This window comes from Mus caroli, unplaced genomic scaffold (genome assembly GCF_978045245.1).
Source record: "Mus caroli unplaced genomic scaffold, Mus_caroli_1 scaffold_7, whole genome shotgun sequence".
Taxonomy (NCBI): domain Eukaryota; kingdom Metazoa; phylum Chordata; class Mammalia; order Rodentia; family Muridae; genus Mus; species Mus caroli.
This window is the reverse complement of record NW_028227262.1, coordinates 26,646,124-26,660,579: the sequence shown is the minus strand read 5'-3', so window position 1 is coordinate 26,660,579 and position 14,456 is coordinate 26,646,124. Positions and strand designations below refer to the sequence as shown.

Below are 14,456 nucleotides of genomic sequence, written 5' to 3'. Positions count from 1 at the left end.
GTGTTTCAGAATAAAACTCCACACACGAGCCGCTGTTAGGACGGGATACACAGTGGGGGAAGGTACCATTACCTGGCATATTTTATGTGTTTCACTCCAGTGCACACAGAGAAGGACCTCAGCAATACGGCAGGCACACACTTCTTCAGATTAGTTCAGGATATAAGATAGATATGTAGCAGAAAAGTATTTTTTCATTTTAATTGTGACTTCTTTAATTTTTATGGAGAGATAGTGATTGTACACATTTATGAGGCACAGTGTGATACTTCAGTGTGGGTAGAAAATGATCCAGTCGGCGTGCTCAGCATACCTGTCCTTCAGGCATTCGGAAGTACCCACAGTCCTTCCGCCTAGCTATTTGGAAGTTCACAATAAATTGGCAACCATACAACAATTATTGATCATTATTGTCACCCCACACCAGCCAAACCATTACCCAAGCTCTACCACCCACCCCATCACTCTGGACTCTGATAACCACTGCACTTCTCTACAGCTCAGGCACGAGCTTGGTCAGCTCCCAAGCAGGAGTGAGCACATGAGGTGTTGGCTTCTTTCTGTCTTGTTGATGTCTATGGAACGTGTTACTGAATGCGGCAGGGGTTCATTCTTCTGAGGATGAATAGTTTTCTACATATCTTTGACAGAGATGGCAGAGGAAGGGATGAGAGAGCCAGGGTGGGTATCCATTAAAATAAACTTTATCCATTTCATTTGCCAAGATTTAGGCTTTAAATGGCTAACCTAATACTTAAACCGTCTCGGAGAAAGCCCAACAGAAAAAGGCCAACCCCCAGAAATGTATGCTAATCCTCTGTCTAATGGCATATCACAACAGGTTTGGCATTTGTTAAACACACATTTGTAGACAAAGATTCCCCAGGCCCATTCCCTCTTTTTAAAGACATGTGGCAGATCCGAGGCTCAGTGGCATCCATCAGTGTAGGACCTTCTTACAGATCCACTGCAAAGCAACTTCACAACTGGAGGCTTGGAGGCCATTTCTGTGGATGGCACCGCACCTCTGTATCAAGCTGTTGGTAAGAATCCTGTAAGAAACCAGAGGCATCATCGGTCGCTTTTGGTAACCTGCAGGGTAGAAGAAGACTTAAAGGGCACGAAAGAAAAGAAATTGAATGAATCCAGTCTCCTCCTCAGACCCCTCAGGAGGCATCAAAACAGCAGGGGAAGAAACTGTTTGCTTCCCCCTTGAAAAGGTTGCCACGTTTATGTCCTTTCCTATGATCACCTATGTTCTTCCCTGTCTTTGTTCTGTTTGTGTCTCTGGCACAGCCAAACCCACTGGAAACAGCAAGCATGAAGCCAGCACAGCTGCTTGACACCGTTCCAGCAAGGCTGAGTGGGTTGCTACCATCGCTGTCTTTCTGTCTCTAATTTTGGGGTTTGGTCTCTGCGTGTTGTACTCTTGGGGGATTTCTGCATTATGATTAATTCTATGTCTTTTCCAGAGAAAATTATGTCTGAGCCTTTTTAGGAAAATCCTAAAATTAACTTTATCTGGCCCTATTTGGGGCCTTCCTTATGCCTTGGAGATCATTAAACACCGATAAGCGCATAGCTAAAGGAGGCCATTACTCTAGGAATCTTCTCGAGGTGCCTGTCCTGAGCTAATGCAAACAGTATAATTGATGCAGGATAAAAAGAGACAATTGATAAACACTGACTGACCAGGGGACTAGGTTACAAATTCAAGATCTCTTTTTATTATAGCTTTTATAAATATAGTTTAAAGATAGGTGGTCATACAGGGCACACTCCTGAAGGAGTAAAACTCAGAAGATAAGATGGGTTGACTAAAATAAACTTTTTCTACTTTATAGTGTAGATGATGAAATAATAATAGAAGTTAGGTATTAATATTTGCTACTCATAAACAGACTGGTTCAGATAGTTTCTGTTTGTCCGAAGTGCTTTCAAACAGCAAATACTGCCATCCGAAAAGCAAGCTGTCATATATTAAATGTGTTTACCTTAGAGAAGACATTGTTTAGATTCTCTACATTGGAGTTATAGGGGGAAGAAGGAGGAGGAGGAGGAGGAGGAAGAGGAGGAGGAGGAGAATCTGTTCTGTTTGCATTTTCTAATTGTAATCAAGCTAGTAACCCTGAACATGTAGTGAAAAGTCAAACATAATCTGTACCACTTTGATAATCACTGTCCGTCTTTGTTCCGTGAGACTTGTATAAATAAAGAAGCAGCTGGTTGCTAGTCAGTCAAAGCAGCAGAAATGGCCTGATGGCTAGTCAGAGCCTTAGGAGTAGCCCTCAGCCCTCCCAGGGGCTACTCAATCAGGAAGGACCCTCCTACTCTCCTCTGTGCTGGGGAAGCATCCCCTAGCCCCCACCCTCACCTCCACCCTCATCCCCACCCCATATCCCCCACCCTACCCCCATTACCACTTTACCCCCATCTCCACCCCGCCCCCACCCCATCCCACCCCCACAATCTCTCCTTTCTACCCTTTGCTATCTGTCATTTTCCTTCTGTTTTCCCCGGGGTTTTCCTTCCTCCTTCCTCTTCTTTCACTGCCCTCCCTCCTCACTTTACCTCAAGCTGAGTGCTGAGCCGCCTTCCCACCTCCAACCATCAATGTTCCTCAAGCCGATCCAGTAAAAGTCCTGACCCAGGTACTCTCCAAATAGGTTCTAAGAAAAAGATGGAAGATGGTGAATAAAGATAACAAAGACACCCTGGACCCCTTGAGTGAATCATATAGTCATCCTTATCCTCTCTCTCTCTCTCTCTCTCTCTCTCTCTCTCTCTCTCTCTCTCTCTCTCTCTCTCTCTCTCTCTCAGATCCAGGTGAGGACTAAATGTTTATAAAATTCATATGCTGGAACCCTAACCTCTGATGTGACAGCCTCTGAAAGTAGATAGCTTCGAGGAGATCATACAAATGAGGCCATACAATGGTACCCCCATGACAGGATCCTATGGCCTTGAAATTAGAAGGGACCGGAGCTGAAGCTCTCTCTACAGTGAGGACACAAGGAAAGACACCCTCTGTAGAGCTGAAAGGGACTCTCCGTAGCAACCTTGCCTTTAGACATCCCAGGCTCCAAAGCTGTGTCTGCTATTTAAAGCCATCCGCTCTAGGGAATTTGATTGAAATGAAGGAAGCCGAGGCAAAGAACCACTTCCAATAGCCAACCCCTCGGTAGCTTCTAATTCTAATGGGGCTCTGAGTTCTCACAGAAGTTTGTCTTTTACAAGGAGCCACCTCCCAGAACTGACCTTTAGTTCATAAGCACACTCTCATGCTGTAACAGATAAGATACTGGGCCAGCTCTACCTCCACTGCTACTTCCTTTCTGATTAGATGGAGCCTGATAGGCATTCAGCAGAAAGAAGCTCAACCCTGCTGCAAGAACAAGAAGCTCCACCCTGCTGTCCCTACTGTCCCTACTGCAGGAGTGTTCACTCACTCCCCATCCACAGCACCAACTGCGGTTACACTCACAGTGCTCTGGGACCCCACAAGGCTCCAATGGGCCTTAAGACAGAGTTAAACTAAGTGTACCAGCATGTGTGCTGTGCTACCCATTGGGACGGGATAAATGATGCTTTGCTCTGTAATGGTAGTAGTACAATCAAATGAAGATGTTTATGCCCTAAGGGAACTACCCAACACATTAAACAGAACAAAAAATACATCCAAAAAGATTAATTTTTGTCGGTAAGGTTGAACATTCGTGTAATGAATAATTACACTTTCAATATTTTCCGGTGACAGCTTAATTAATTGAATTTGGACTGAATTACTTGAATGACCTTTTCATGGTATTTTAGATTAGTGTTTGTTGAACAATTTCCTTCAAGAAAATTGTCTTTTATTTGGAAATCAAGAAAGCCCAGTGAAATTTCAACTCTATTATTATGATGCTACTAAATGTCCCAATTGGGGGTCATTTTTATTCTATTCCTGGAAGATGGTGCCTGAAGAGAAAGAGTTTATGGGCTCTGCTGTAGACAGCTTTCCTTTGCCTGACAGCATCCTCACCAGCAAGAAGAGAGTCAAAGGAAGACTGAATTCTCTCTGCCCGTCCAGTGACAGCAGACACTTGGAAACTCTCCTGTGCTGTCTACTAAGGGCAAAATCACCCCTATCTTCCCTTCACTAGGCTTCAGGTTTTTAAAACCTAGAATCTTTTTTTTTTAAGATTTATTTTATTATATGTGAGTACACTGTAGCTGTCTTCAGACACTCCAGAAGAGGGCGTCAGATCTCGTTACAGATGGTTGTGAGCCACCATGTGGTTGCTGGTATTTGAACTCAGGACCTTCGGAAGAGCAGTCAGTGCTCTTAACCACTGAGCCATCTCACCAGCCCCTAAAACCTAGAATCTTGACTACACATACAAAGGCTTGCATGATCTGGGCACTACCAATCACTTATTCACCAACTTCCTGCCCCGTCTGCCTTATTTTCCCCCCTTTTTTTTTTTGTAACAGGCCAAGAGCATTCTTTACACAGCCATTACTGCCCCCTGGATTTTCGATGGCTGTCACTGTGCAGGCCTCAGTCCTGCTTCTGAGGAGATCTGTTTAAAACAGTGTCCACAGTCACTGTCCCATCAAACGGTGTATCTTCTCCAAAGCACGAATTACTGTATTTATTTATGACTTCAGTTGCCTGTCTTGTCTAAAATGTACCACTGTGATGGCAAGAACCCCTGCTTACAAGCTTCCTAACACCTTGAATCAGTATAGAAAAGTATATCTAGTAAGTAGCTGTGGAAGAATAAACTGTGGAGTCAGGGCTACGAGAGACAAAAGCCCCCCAAGTACAAATCTCCACTCCTTTTGCCTCCTTTGAGTTCTGAGTGTGTGGGCAGGGGTATCAAGGAAGAATGAAGGAGAAAGAAGAGACTGATATGAAGTGACCAGTTCAAGATGGCTTAAGACTTCATGCATTTCTGGACCCACTGGCTAAAGAGACTGCTCAGAGGAATGTGCCTGATTTTGCCCCTCGCTTTCTAAGAAAAGCTTTCACTTTTTGGGCTCGAGCCATGGAGGTCAATGGTAAAACGATTATCCAGTACATACAAGGCTGAGAGGTTCAGTCTCCATAACCACACGAGAGAAGAAAAACCTTTATTGCATTTTCTCATCATCTCCAAAGGAGAAACCGGAGCTAATAAGGCACTGAAGTGGGAAGACATCTCTCAGGGTGGGAAAGAGCACCCCTGCCTTATGTTGACTTGCTATGTTTCAAGCTAGCTGCTCACTTTTGCTACTGACTTCAGTCAGATGCTCAAAACAGCTACAGTAAGTTCCAGGAAACAAGGCTATATAGTGCATCCTCCCACTTGGCCTAGACAAAGAATGAAGGAAAAGGGAATCTCTGAGGAAGGATCTGGGATTTCGGTCATTCCAGAATTTCAAGCACATAGGTGTTCTTTTGAGAGAAAATTAACAAAATGGCTCATCTTTTCTCAAAACAGGAAGTAGCAGTCCCGGAGTGCTACTCCCAGTAGATTAATCAGAGTAGAAGGTTGAGCCCAGAATATGAATTTGAAACCAGCTTGGGCTACAAAGCCCCTAGCTCTCAATTATTAAACTATCCTCTGTGGCTTGGTTTTATTCCCCGCTCAAATTAAAACAAACAGCAATATCAAAACAAAAAAAGAATCTAAGGTTTCTTACTTTCTTATGTGTGAATTGTAACTGAGTTTGGTCAAGTTTGTGCCAGGATATGAACTCCTCACATGGCTTATGTCTTCTAGGACCGGCAGAGGCATGGGGAGACTCTGGGTGAACAGGTGCTGCAGAACCCCACCCCCACCCCCGGGTGCTCTCCTTCTAACTGAACTTTCTAGACATTGTTCCCAGTCTAGAATGTACTGAAATCCAGTGAAATAAAGAACACTCAGCAGAGGACATTTAAGTCCCTGAGTGCAGCCCCTTTGTCCCTGTGGCCCCTCCCTCCCAAGTTCCACTGGACCTGTGCGTTTCAGGACCTCATCCTGCATTTAACTAGATGTGTGTTCTAAGCCTATTTCTTCTCTGCAGTGCTTTCCGCCATCTTGCCGCACACGCGCACGCGCACATGCTCACGCACGCTCATACAAAAGCACAAGCACATGCACATATACACACCACAAGCACACCGTGGCATATGTGCACACACAGATGTGCACAAATATGTAAGTAAATAAATGTTCAAATGCACACATAAGGGCTGGAGAGATGGCTCAACGGTTAAGAGCACTGACTGCTGAGTTTAAATCCCAGCAACCATATGGTGGTTCACAACCATCTATAATGAGATCTGATGTCCTCTTCTGGTGTGTCTAAAGACAGCTACTGTATACTTACATATAATAAATAAATAAATCTTTTTTTAAAGTACACACATAAATAAGCAAACACATACACAAATGGAGAGAAATGAATATTTAAACACACACACACGAAGAGCTAGGAGGCTGAGGAAGGAGAGCCACAAGTTCAAAGCCAGTCTGGACTACATAGTAAGATGTCATCTAAAAGGAGGAAAAGAATAGGAGAAAGGAGAGGAAGAAAGAGGGAGGGAGGAACAGCTCTATATTTTCTACATGTTATCATTTACCACTCCCTGGTTGTCCGGAAATGTAAGGAGATGTGAGCCTTTGTCTGCACAGAATTTCAGACTAGAATTCCAGTCCTTTTTTTCCATTGAAAAATAGTAACAGTGGCTACCATTCCTCGTCCAGAGGATGGGGCAGCTGGGGCAGTGGGAACACGTAGAGTCCTTGGAGCCTAGAAGGAAAGAGGACACACGACTCACATCTTTATGGACCAAATGATCCTGCAAAGTAAAAGGGAGATACAGGAAAACATGGCCTCTCCAGGGTCTACCTTGCCCTACCCCTTTTCAAACTAAGGTTTAGGGCAATCTGTAACATATGACCTGAAGCCGAATGGTCCACAATGTCACCCCTGAAGTGCTTTTCATCAAGCAGGCATGGATTCTGACCAAGTGTCTGATCAGCCTGTAGAGCACATAGAACTTTGGATACCATCTGTCTCCATGCGATATACACACAGCACATAAAGGATGCATACGTTGCCATGGTACATATCTAGCTACTGTCTGTATATCTCCAATGAGCTCACGGAGTTCATGAGGTCACATGCTCAGAATCTTTCAGGACATCCAGCCTCAAGACAGCATGCACAAGGTGTATAAGAAAAGGAGACAAGGGGCTGGAGAGATGGCTCAGCGGTTAAGAGCACTGACTGCTCTTCCGAAGGTCCTGAGTTCAGTTCCCGGCAACCACATGGTGGCTCACAACCATCTGTAGTGAGATCTGACACCCTTTTCTGGTGTGTCTGAAGACAGCTACAATGTACTTACATATAATAAATAAATATTTTTTAAAATATTTTAAAGAAAAGAAAAGGAGACAAACCAGAAAGAATCAATGGACGTGATCATTTGGAACCAATAAAAATTGGAAAAAATTCACCTTCAGCTAAAGTAACTTCCTAAACATATTTTTTTTTTCCTGGCAGAAAAGCACATCAGATACTAAAGTGAAAAGTGATAGAATTCGCCTTGCCACGTTCCTCTAGAAGATGCAATCCTCACTCCTTTAAAGTGCTTGAAATGGGTGGGCACTGTGAGAACTTCTCAAATGGGACTTCAAATAAGGTCCCATGATCTCTTGATTGTCTCCTTCCAAGAGACTCATTTGCATCAAGTCACCATAAGCCATCCCTCCACAGGAGATGCACATACGTGAACAACTGAGGTACACATATATATTCTAGATCAGGAACTAGAAAGAAGGGAAAGCTTTCCGTGTCGCACACAGATTAGATAACTTCCTGAGGGAAGGCTGCACAGGCACTAGGGTTGGAGTCTTCAGACTGAGGCCTCGAATTGCATTTGGTGGTCTCGCACCTTTTCCAGACAACTGTGGCATAATCAGCCTGGACCAGAAAAATCCCAACTTCCTGGGAGTTTCTCTGCTGAAACTTTAGGGCCTGAATTCGAAATGGAGAGTGGGGCTGGATCCCATGAACGCTCTAGATCTGTAAAACCCTATCATTCACAGTCATTTTGCTTTATAACATAAAACGGAAGGTTAATTTGGAGGTGCAGTCAACACTCACCGCAGCACAGGATCCGTTGATACATCAGTAGACTCATGAGAATCACAGTCAAAAGCCCCAAAGCCACCATTGCAAAGCAGGAAAGACGGGGCCGGTGTAAGACAGCTGCAGAGACACAATCCAAAGCAAAATCCTTGACCCAGGCGCAGGAGTTCAGGCAAGAACCTCTGGTATCTTGAAGCAACTCTGCCTGGAGGGACAGAGACCCAGGCCACACAGGTTCCTCTCCTGGTTAGGGGAAGCACTTGCTCTCCAGTTAAAGGGAACCCTTGCCTTTGCAATCTTGGCTTCTGTACTCTAAGACTAGGACAGTGAGCTAGTGTGTAGATAGACTCTACCTCTTAGGGACTGAAGGACAATTTGGCTTAATTTACCGGAATTGAAGAGCATTTTGCCTTTTGGCCCAGCAATTTCTCCTCGAGAAACATTTTTCTAAATACACACACACACACACGTGCAAAATACACTCATAAGGCTGCCTGTGGCCGCAATGTCTGTAGGAAGGCCAACTGTCTAAATCTATCAACCAAAAATCGAAATTTTTATCCAAAAAAAAAAAAACCAGCTGAATATATTTATAGCCATGAAATACGTAGCTTCTAAAGGGGGATTCTTTTAAAGCCAATATGAAGTGACTTTTAAATATATACTTAAAAGAAAGACACATTCCTTAGAACAAGGGCTGCTTGATATCATTGAAGTCAGTCCAAAAGCACTCCTCAGCCTTTCGGCCAAGCTCAAACGTGGAAGTCCACCCAGACATTTGATAGTGTTTTCCCTTTTAAAGGGGAAACGTGGGTAGGAATAGAAACAGAGGGAGACACTTTTTTGCTTTTTTTTTTTCTGTATCCTTCTAATTTGAACCTGGCACTCAAATTTTAAATAAATAAAATTTAAACTGAAAGTAAACTTCATCTCAGAAGTACTTGATAAGATTCACCTTGTTTTGCAAGAAACTATGGGATGTATAATAAGTTTAGGTTGGCCTTGTGCTTGAGGCTAGAGCATTGTATCATATTAATTATGTAGCATACTTTCTCTAAGAATACTGTATTTCTAGTTTGAAAATGAAAGTATTTATTTTGTTTTAAAAATCATAGGTGTCTTATAGTTTGATGGTATGGAAATTATGTGTAAAGAAAAATTGTAAGGATTCGTTTTTATTATTCCTTTGTTTATCCTGAAATAAAACAATGATTTTGAAGCAGGATGTAAAAGCCACTGTAATGGCAGCACTTGGGATTTGGAGACAGGGGGATCAGTGATTCAAAGTCACCCCGGCAAATTTTGAGGGCAGCTTGGGCTACATGAGATTCTGTCCTAGAAAGAGAGAAAGGATTTAATTTTTCTATTTTAGTCTCCTGAACCTACTCAAGTTTTAGGTAATTTGTTCTTATTCATTTGTATCAAGAAAATGTCTCAACTTCTTAAAGTAATTTCACAATGAGAGAACCTTCACAAGAGTTCAGCATGATAAATACTTCCACTCATGAATCCCAAGTCTCTAGCATTATAGTGAAACAAACAACAACAAAAATAAATTTCACCTTTAACCCCTGCACTGGGTAGGCAGAGGCAGGTAGATCCCTCTGGGTTGGAGGCCAGCGTGGTCTACAGAGTAGGTGCCAGTATAGCCACCATAGCCAGCCTAGAGAAACCCTGCCTCAAAAGATAAAATTAAAAGTTAAAAATACACCAGATTTGTAACATAGATGATTTTTTTATTACTTATGCCTACCCCACCACCACCACCCCAGACAGGGTTTCTCTGTGTAACCCTAGCTGCTCTGGAACTTGCTCTGTAGACCAGACTGGCCGTGAACTCAGATATCTGCCTGCCTTTGCTTCCTGAGTGCTGGGATTAAAGGTGTGCACCACCAAGCCCAGCTGCATAAGTGATTTCTTAATGAAATTTTTAAAAAACCTCATTTTAGTTATGGTTTGGTAAGTGAAAAAAATATGTTATCAAATTATAATTGTATTTAACCAACCACCAATCAACTTCAAGTAAAACAGAAATTTTACTTTATTTGATTTTATGTATACATTAATTCCAACTATTAATTGTTAGGTTCTTTACTTATTATATACTATATAACATATAATATTATTAAGTTCTATACTTCAAAATATACATTCCTTTTGACTTAACCTTTCTAATCCTCACAAATTAGAGCAGATATAATAAAGGAAAAATCATACATATAGTTTATGGAAACAGAAATAAATCTGAATGCCCATGATTTAGAAAACATGGCCATGTTTTCAAAGGGTACATTAAAAATTGTAACAAAGAGAGGGGGGGAAGGGGTAGGAAAATTATGTAACAGAGAAAATCTTAAAAAAAACTATAGAAGAGAATATGTCTCCTGGAGTCACCTGCTTGATGTGTAAAATCAAAGATTAATTTTGGCATCGATCCCTGTCTCAGATAAGAATCTGCATTAAAAGGGGGTATTGTGGGTGTCATTGGTGGTCCCTGACTCCCCAGATTTCTGACCAGGAATCTGTAGAGTTCAGTGCTTCTGGTCCTCACCGCCGCTGAGTTACAACCGGGGAGGTGGGGGAGGGCGGTTAAGAAACAGAAAACAAATCTACCTGTGTGAATCCATGCCTCATCTCAAGAAAGCTTACCCTTACCCCTTAATAAAACTGTTGCTTTCTTCACTCCGTGGTTATCGAAACAGACGTGGCGGGATATCAATCAGTAAAGCCTGACTAAAGACAAAATTCTCTCGCAAAGCTCTGACTTTTAGATCGGGATCAATAAAGATGAGCGTGCTTGTCTCCATGTATAGAATCCTTAAGAATACAGAAAACATTAATGACAAAAAGGATAGTGTTGCCATTGCTGGGCATGAGCTGGGATCACAGAAGTGGGTGCCCAGAAAAAAAATTCATCTGAGAATCGTACCACAGATGCACTCCACACTGAAAGTCCAGATAGCACTGCAAACTGAACCTCAAGTATTTCCTCACAGCGTCCTCGAACTCTTGCACCCTGTCCTCCCTGTAATTCTCCTCACCTCTCCTCCTTGGCACAGTCTTCAGTGCTGCTGTGCCTGACTCACCTTTGAGCTTCCATCTGGACTCATCTTGGACTTGAGGTGCTTCTGGCAGCTCTAGTGTTGAATAGATAGAGCTGTCAGCCATCTCTACCAAATCCCTTTCACACTCAGTGGGTGGGGAATGCGGGCTGTAAGTGGGGTGAGAAACACCCATGAGGGAACAACCCATCCTGTAAAGTAGTGCAAGTAGACTTGACCAAAACACAAGCAAATTGTCAGGAAGTGATTCAGGTTCGAGGGTTGCTATAGAAATTAATAATCAAATTGCTCTTTAGAGGCCCGCTGCAGCACACCTCGGAGATTGCTCCTTAGATACACACGGACTCCCAAGCTCATCTTGTTCTGTGGGGATCGCAGTGCTCAAGCCCAGAAGTTTGTGTGTGGACGCTGCAGTAAATGTGAATAGTTCTTAGACTTCAGCACAGTCTCTTCCCCTTCTACAAGAGACAGGCACCAAGTAGAGCCGATGTCTTTGTCCCGTGGACCTTCTGAGACACAATAAGAGCTAGAGTGATGGACTGTGGCTATGCGGGCCTATTTTATGGAAGAGACAGACTTCCATGTATTTTGTGAGTGTGACATAACATTCACTGTCTTGCCGGTAATACCATGACCTTTTCTCGTTGCTTTATCTTCCTAGGCAAATTTACAAAGAGAAACAAATTCTAAAGCGCCAGCAGTTTATTTCTGGTAGGAGAGCCATAAAGTGCTGTGGTCTCTGAGAAAGGAGAGAGTGAAGTGAACAGGACTCCCTACCCTGGCTTCCCCCTGGGAGAAGAGGGAGCCATACACAGGGTAGCAGTCACTTCCCACCAAGCAGGAGTCAGAGACTGGCATTTTGAGCTGTTAACGTGGCTGGAAGTTACATTGCCCAGGAACTGACAAGAGCTATGCGGGGGGAGGTACCTGAAAGACTTTGGGGGAATCCACCACAGGTCTGTGACTAAAAACTAGGATGCTCATGCATGAGATAGGGCTACATCTCCACAGCACAGCCTCCTGCCCTGCCGACAGCAGCCAACAGAGATGATGTAGCACTTGCTATGTGTACTAGCACACACACACACATACCACACCCCTAGAAAAACACCAAAAACGTCCACCGGTGACTTAGCCACAGACGTGACACAAATACTGACACCATTTAAAGAAATGTAATATCAAATTTAGTGTATATTTTTAGTAAAATATTACTCACTGTTAAAGGGGAGGAAATTCCATCATATGCTGTGACTGGTATGCTGATGCTTGCCTGTAATTCCAGTGCTGAGAAGGGTGAGGCAGGAGGATTATAAATTCAAGGCTGGCCTGGCTGCAAAGTGAGACTTGTGCATTAGTGGATTTTTTTTAAGATTGATTGACAGATTGATTGATTGATTGATTGATTTCATGTATATGAGTACACTGTCGCTGTCTTCAGACATACCAGAAGAAGGCATCAAATGCCCATTACAGATGGTTGTGAGTCACCATGTGGTTGCTGGGAATTGAACTCAGGACCTCTGGAAGAGCAGTCAGTGTTCTTAACCACTGAGTCATCGCTCCATCCCTCGTTGATTTTTTTTTTTTGAGACAGGGTTTCTCTGTGTAGCCCTGGCTGTCCTGGAACTCACTCTGTAGACCCAGCTGGCCTCGAACTCAGAAATCCACCTGGCTGTGCCTCCCAAGTGCTGGGATTAAAGGCATGCACCATCACCGCCCGGTCCTAGTTGATATTCTTATTGCCATGACAACTACCTGACAAAAACACATTGGGGACGGTCAGATAGGCTCACAGAGGGCAGTCAGTTAACCTCACAGAGGGGGCATCATTTAGGCTCACTGACAGAGGAAAACAGTCTCTCATGGGTCTGGTGACAGGAGCCTTCGACAGCTAGGCTCATGGAACCTGCAAGTCAGGGCACAGGGAAAGACAAAACTGGTGCTCTGCCCATGTCTTCCTTTTTATTAAGCCTAGGACTATACTTCATAGATGGTGCTACCCACATTTAGGTAGGTCCTCCCATGTCAGGAACTCAATTTAGAAAATCCTTCATAGGCGCACCAGAGATGTGTCTCCTAAGTGACACATCTAGGGCAGAGGTCCTCAGCCTTCCTAACCCTGTGACCCTTTAATACAGGCCTTCATGTGGTGGCAACCCCTCCAACCATTAAATTATTTCATTGTTACTTCATAACTGTAATTTTGCTAGTTATGAATCATAATGTGAATACCTGATGTGCAGGGTATCTGCTAGGCAAGCCCTGTGGGGATCTCAGCCCACAGGCTGAGAGCTGTTGTTCTCTATATCTGGTCAAGCTGACAAACAGCATTGACCATCACCACATGTCCCTTGTCAAACGAACGACACTCAGACATAACACTTTTAAACCACAGTCTCGGGGGAAAAACCAGTTAAGTAGCAAGAAACATACAAGAGAGAGACTGGAGTCAGCAAACAAGAACTGTAATAATTATATATATGAGATATATATATGATAGATAGATAGATAGATAGATAGATAGATAGATAGATAGATATGCACGTGTGTGTGTGTGTGTGTGTGTGTGTGTGTGTGTGTGTGTGAGTGTGTATGTTTGAACACTTGTTCAAAAGTAGATCACCCTTTAATCCCAGCACTTGGGAGGCAGAGGCAGGCAGACTTCTGAGTTCGAGGCCAGCCTGGTCTACAAAGTGAGTTCCAGGATAGCCAGGGCTATACAGAGAAACCCTGTCTCGAACAAAAAAGAAAAAAAAAATAGGACCAGAAAGAATAAAAGACTGAAGAACCTCATCAGAGAAATGGAGACTGTAAAAAAGAATCAGCCAAATATTCTGGAATATTGTTGAGGTTTGGTCTGCTGCTCTGTGTTGTCATGCTAAATTCTATACCTGAATGATTTAAAACTATTGGTTAAATAAAATTGGCTACAGCCAATTCCTGGAGGGGGTGGGTTTGGAGGGACTGGTTGGGGAGAAGAGGAGGAGGAAGGAGAGGAGAAAGGAAGCCACTATAAGGGGAGATGAGCGGTGAGCACGAGGCCAGGAGACACAGCAAGTGTCAGGGATACATCCTGGGGAGGCAGCCAGGCCAGCAGTTAAAAGAGTAGATTAGGGGTGACTCCCCAGTAATTGTCAAGGCCAAATAAAATAACCACCTTCTGAGTCTCATTTATTTGTAAGCTAGTCGGGGGCAAGTTTAAAGTGGTTCTACTGCAGAATAATATTCATAGTCTTTAAAGATAATTGGAACATTCAGAAGGAAAGATCAGTGGACATGGAG

At 43.3% G+C, this 14,456-nt stretch overlaps 1 protein-coding gene across 1 annotated transcript; it reads right to left on the bottom strand.

Annotated features, from left to right (window-relative positions):
• Positions 1-204: 204 nt before the first annotated feature.
• Positions 205-11,288, bottom strand: Klrg1 (killer cell lectin like receptor G1). The gene is made up of 5 exons (XM_085839609.1): positions 11,196-11,288; positions 8,125-8,229; positions 6,596-6,765; positions 2,572-2,669; positions 205-1,052 (listed from the first exon to the last, which is right to left on the bottom strand). Exons 1-5 carry the CDS (start codon positions 11,275-11,277, stop codon positions 941-943), a joined length of 567 nt encoding a protein of 188 aa, XP_085695735.1. The 5' UTR covers positions 11,278-11,288; the 3' UTR covers positions 205-940.
• Positions 11,289-14,456: the final 3,168 nt, after the last annotated feature.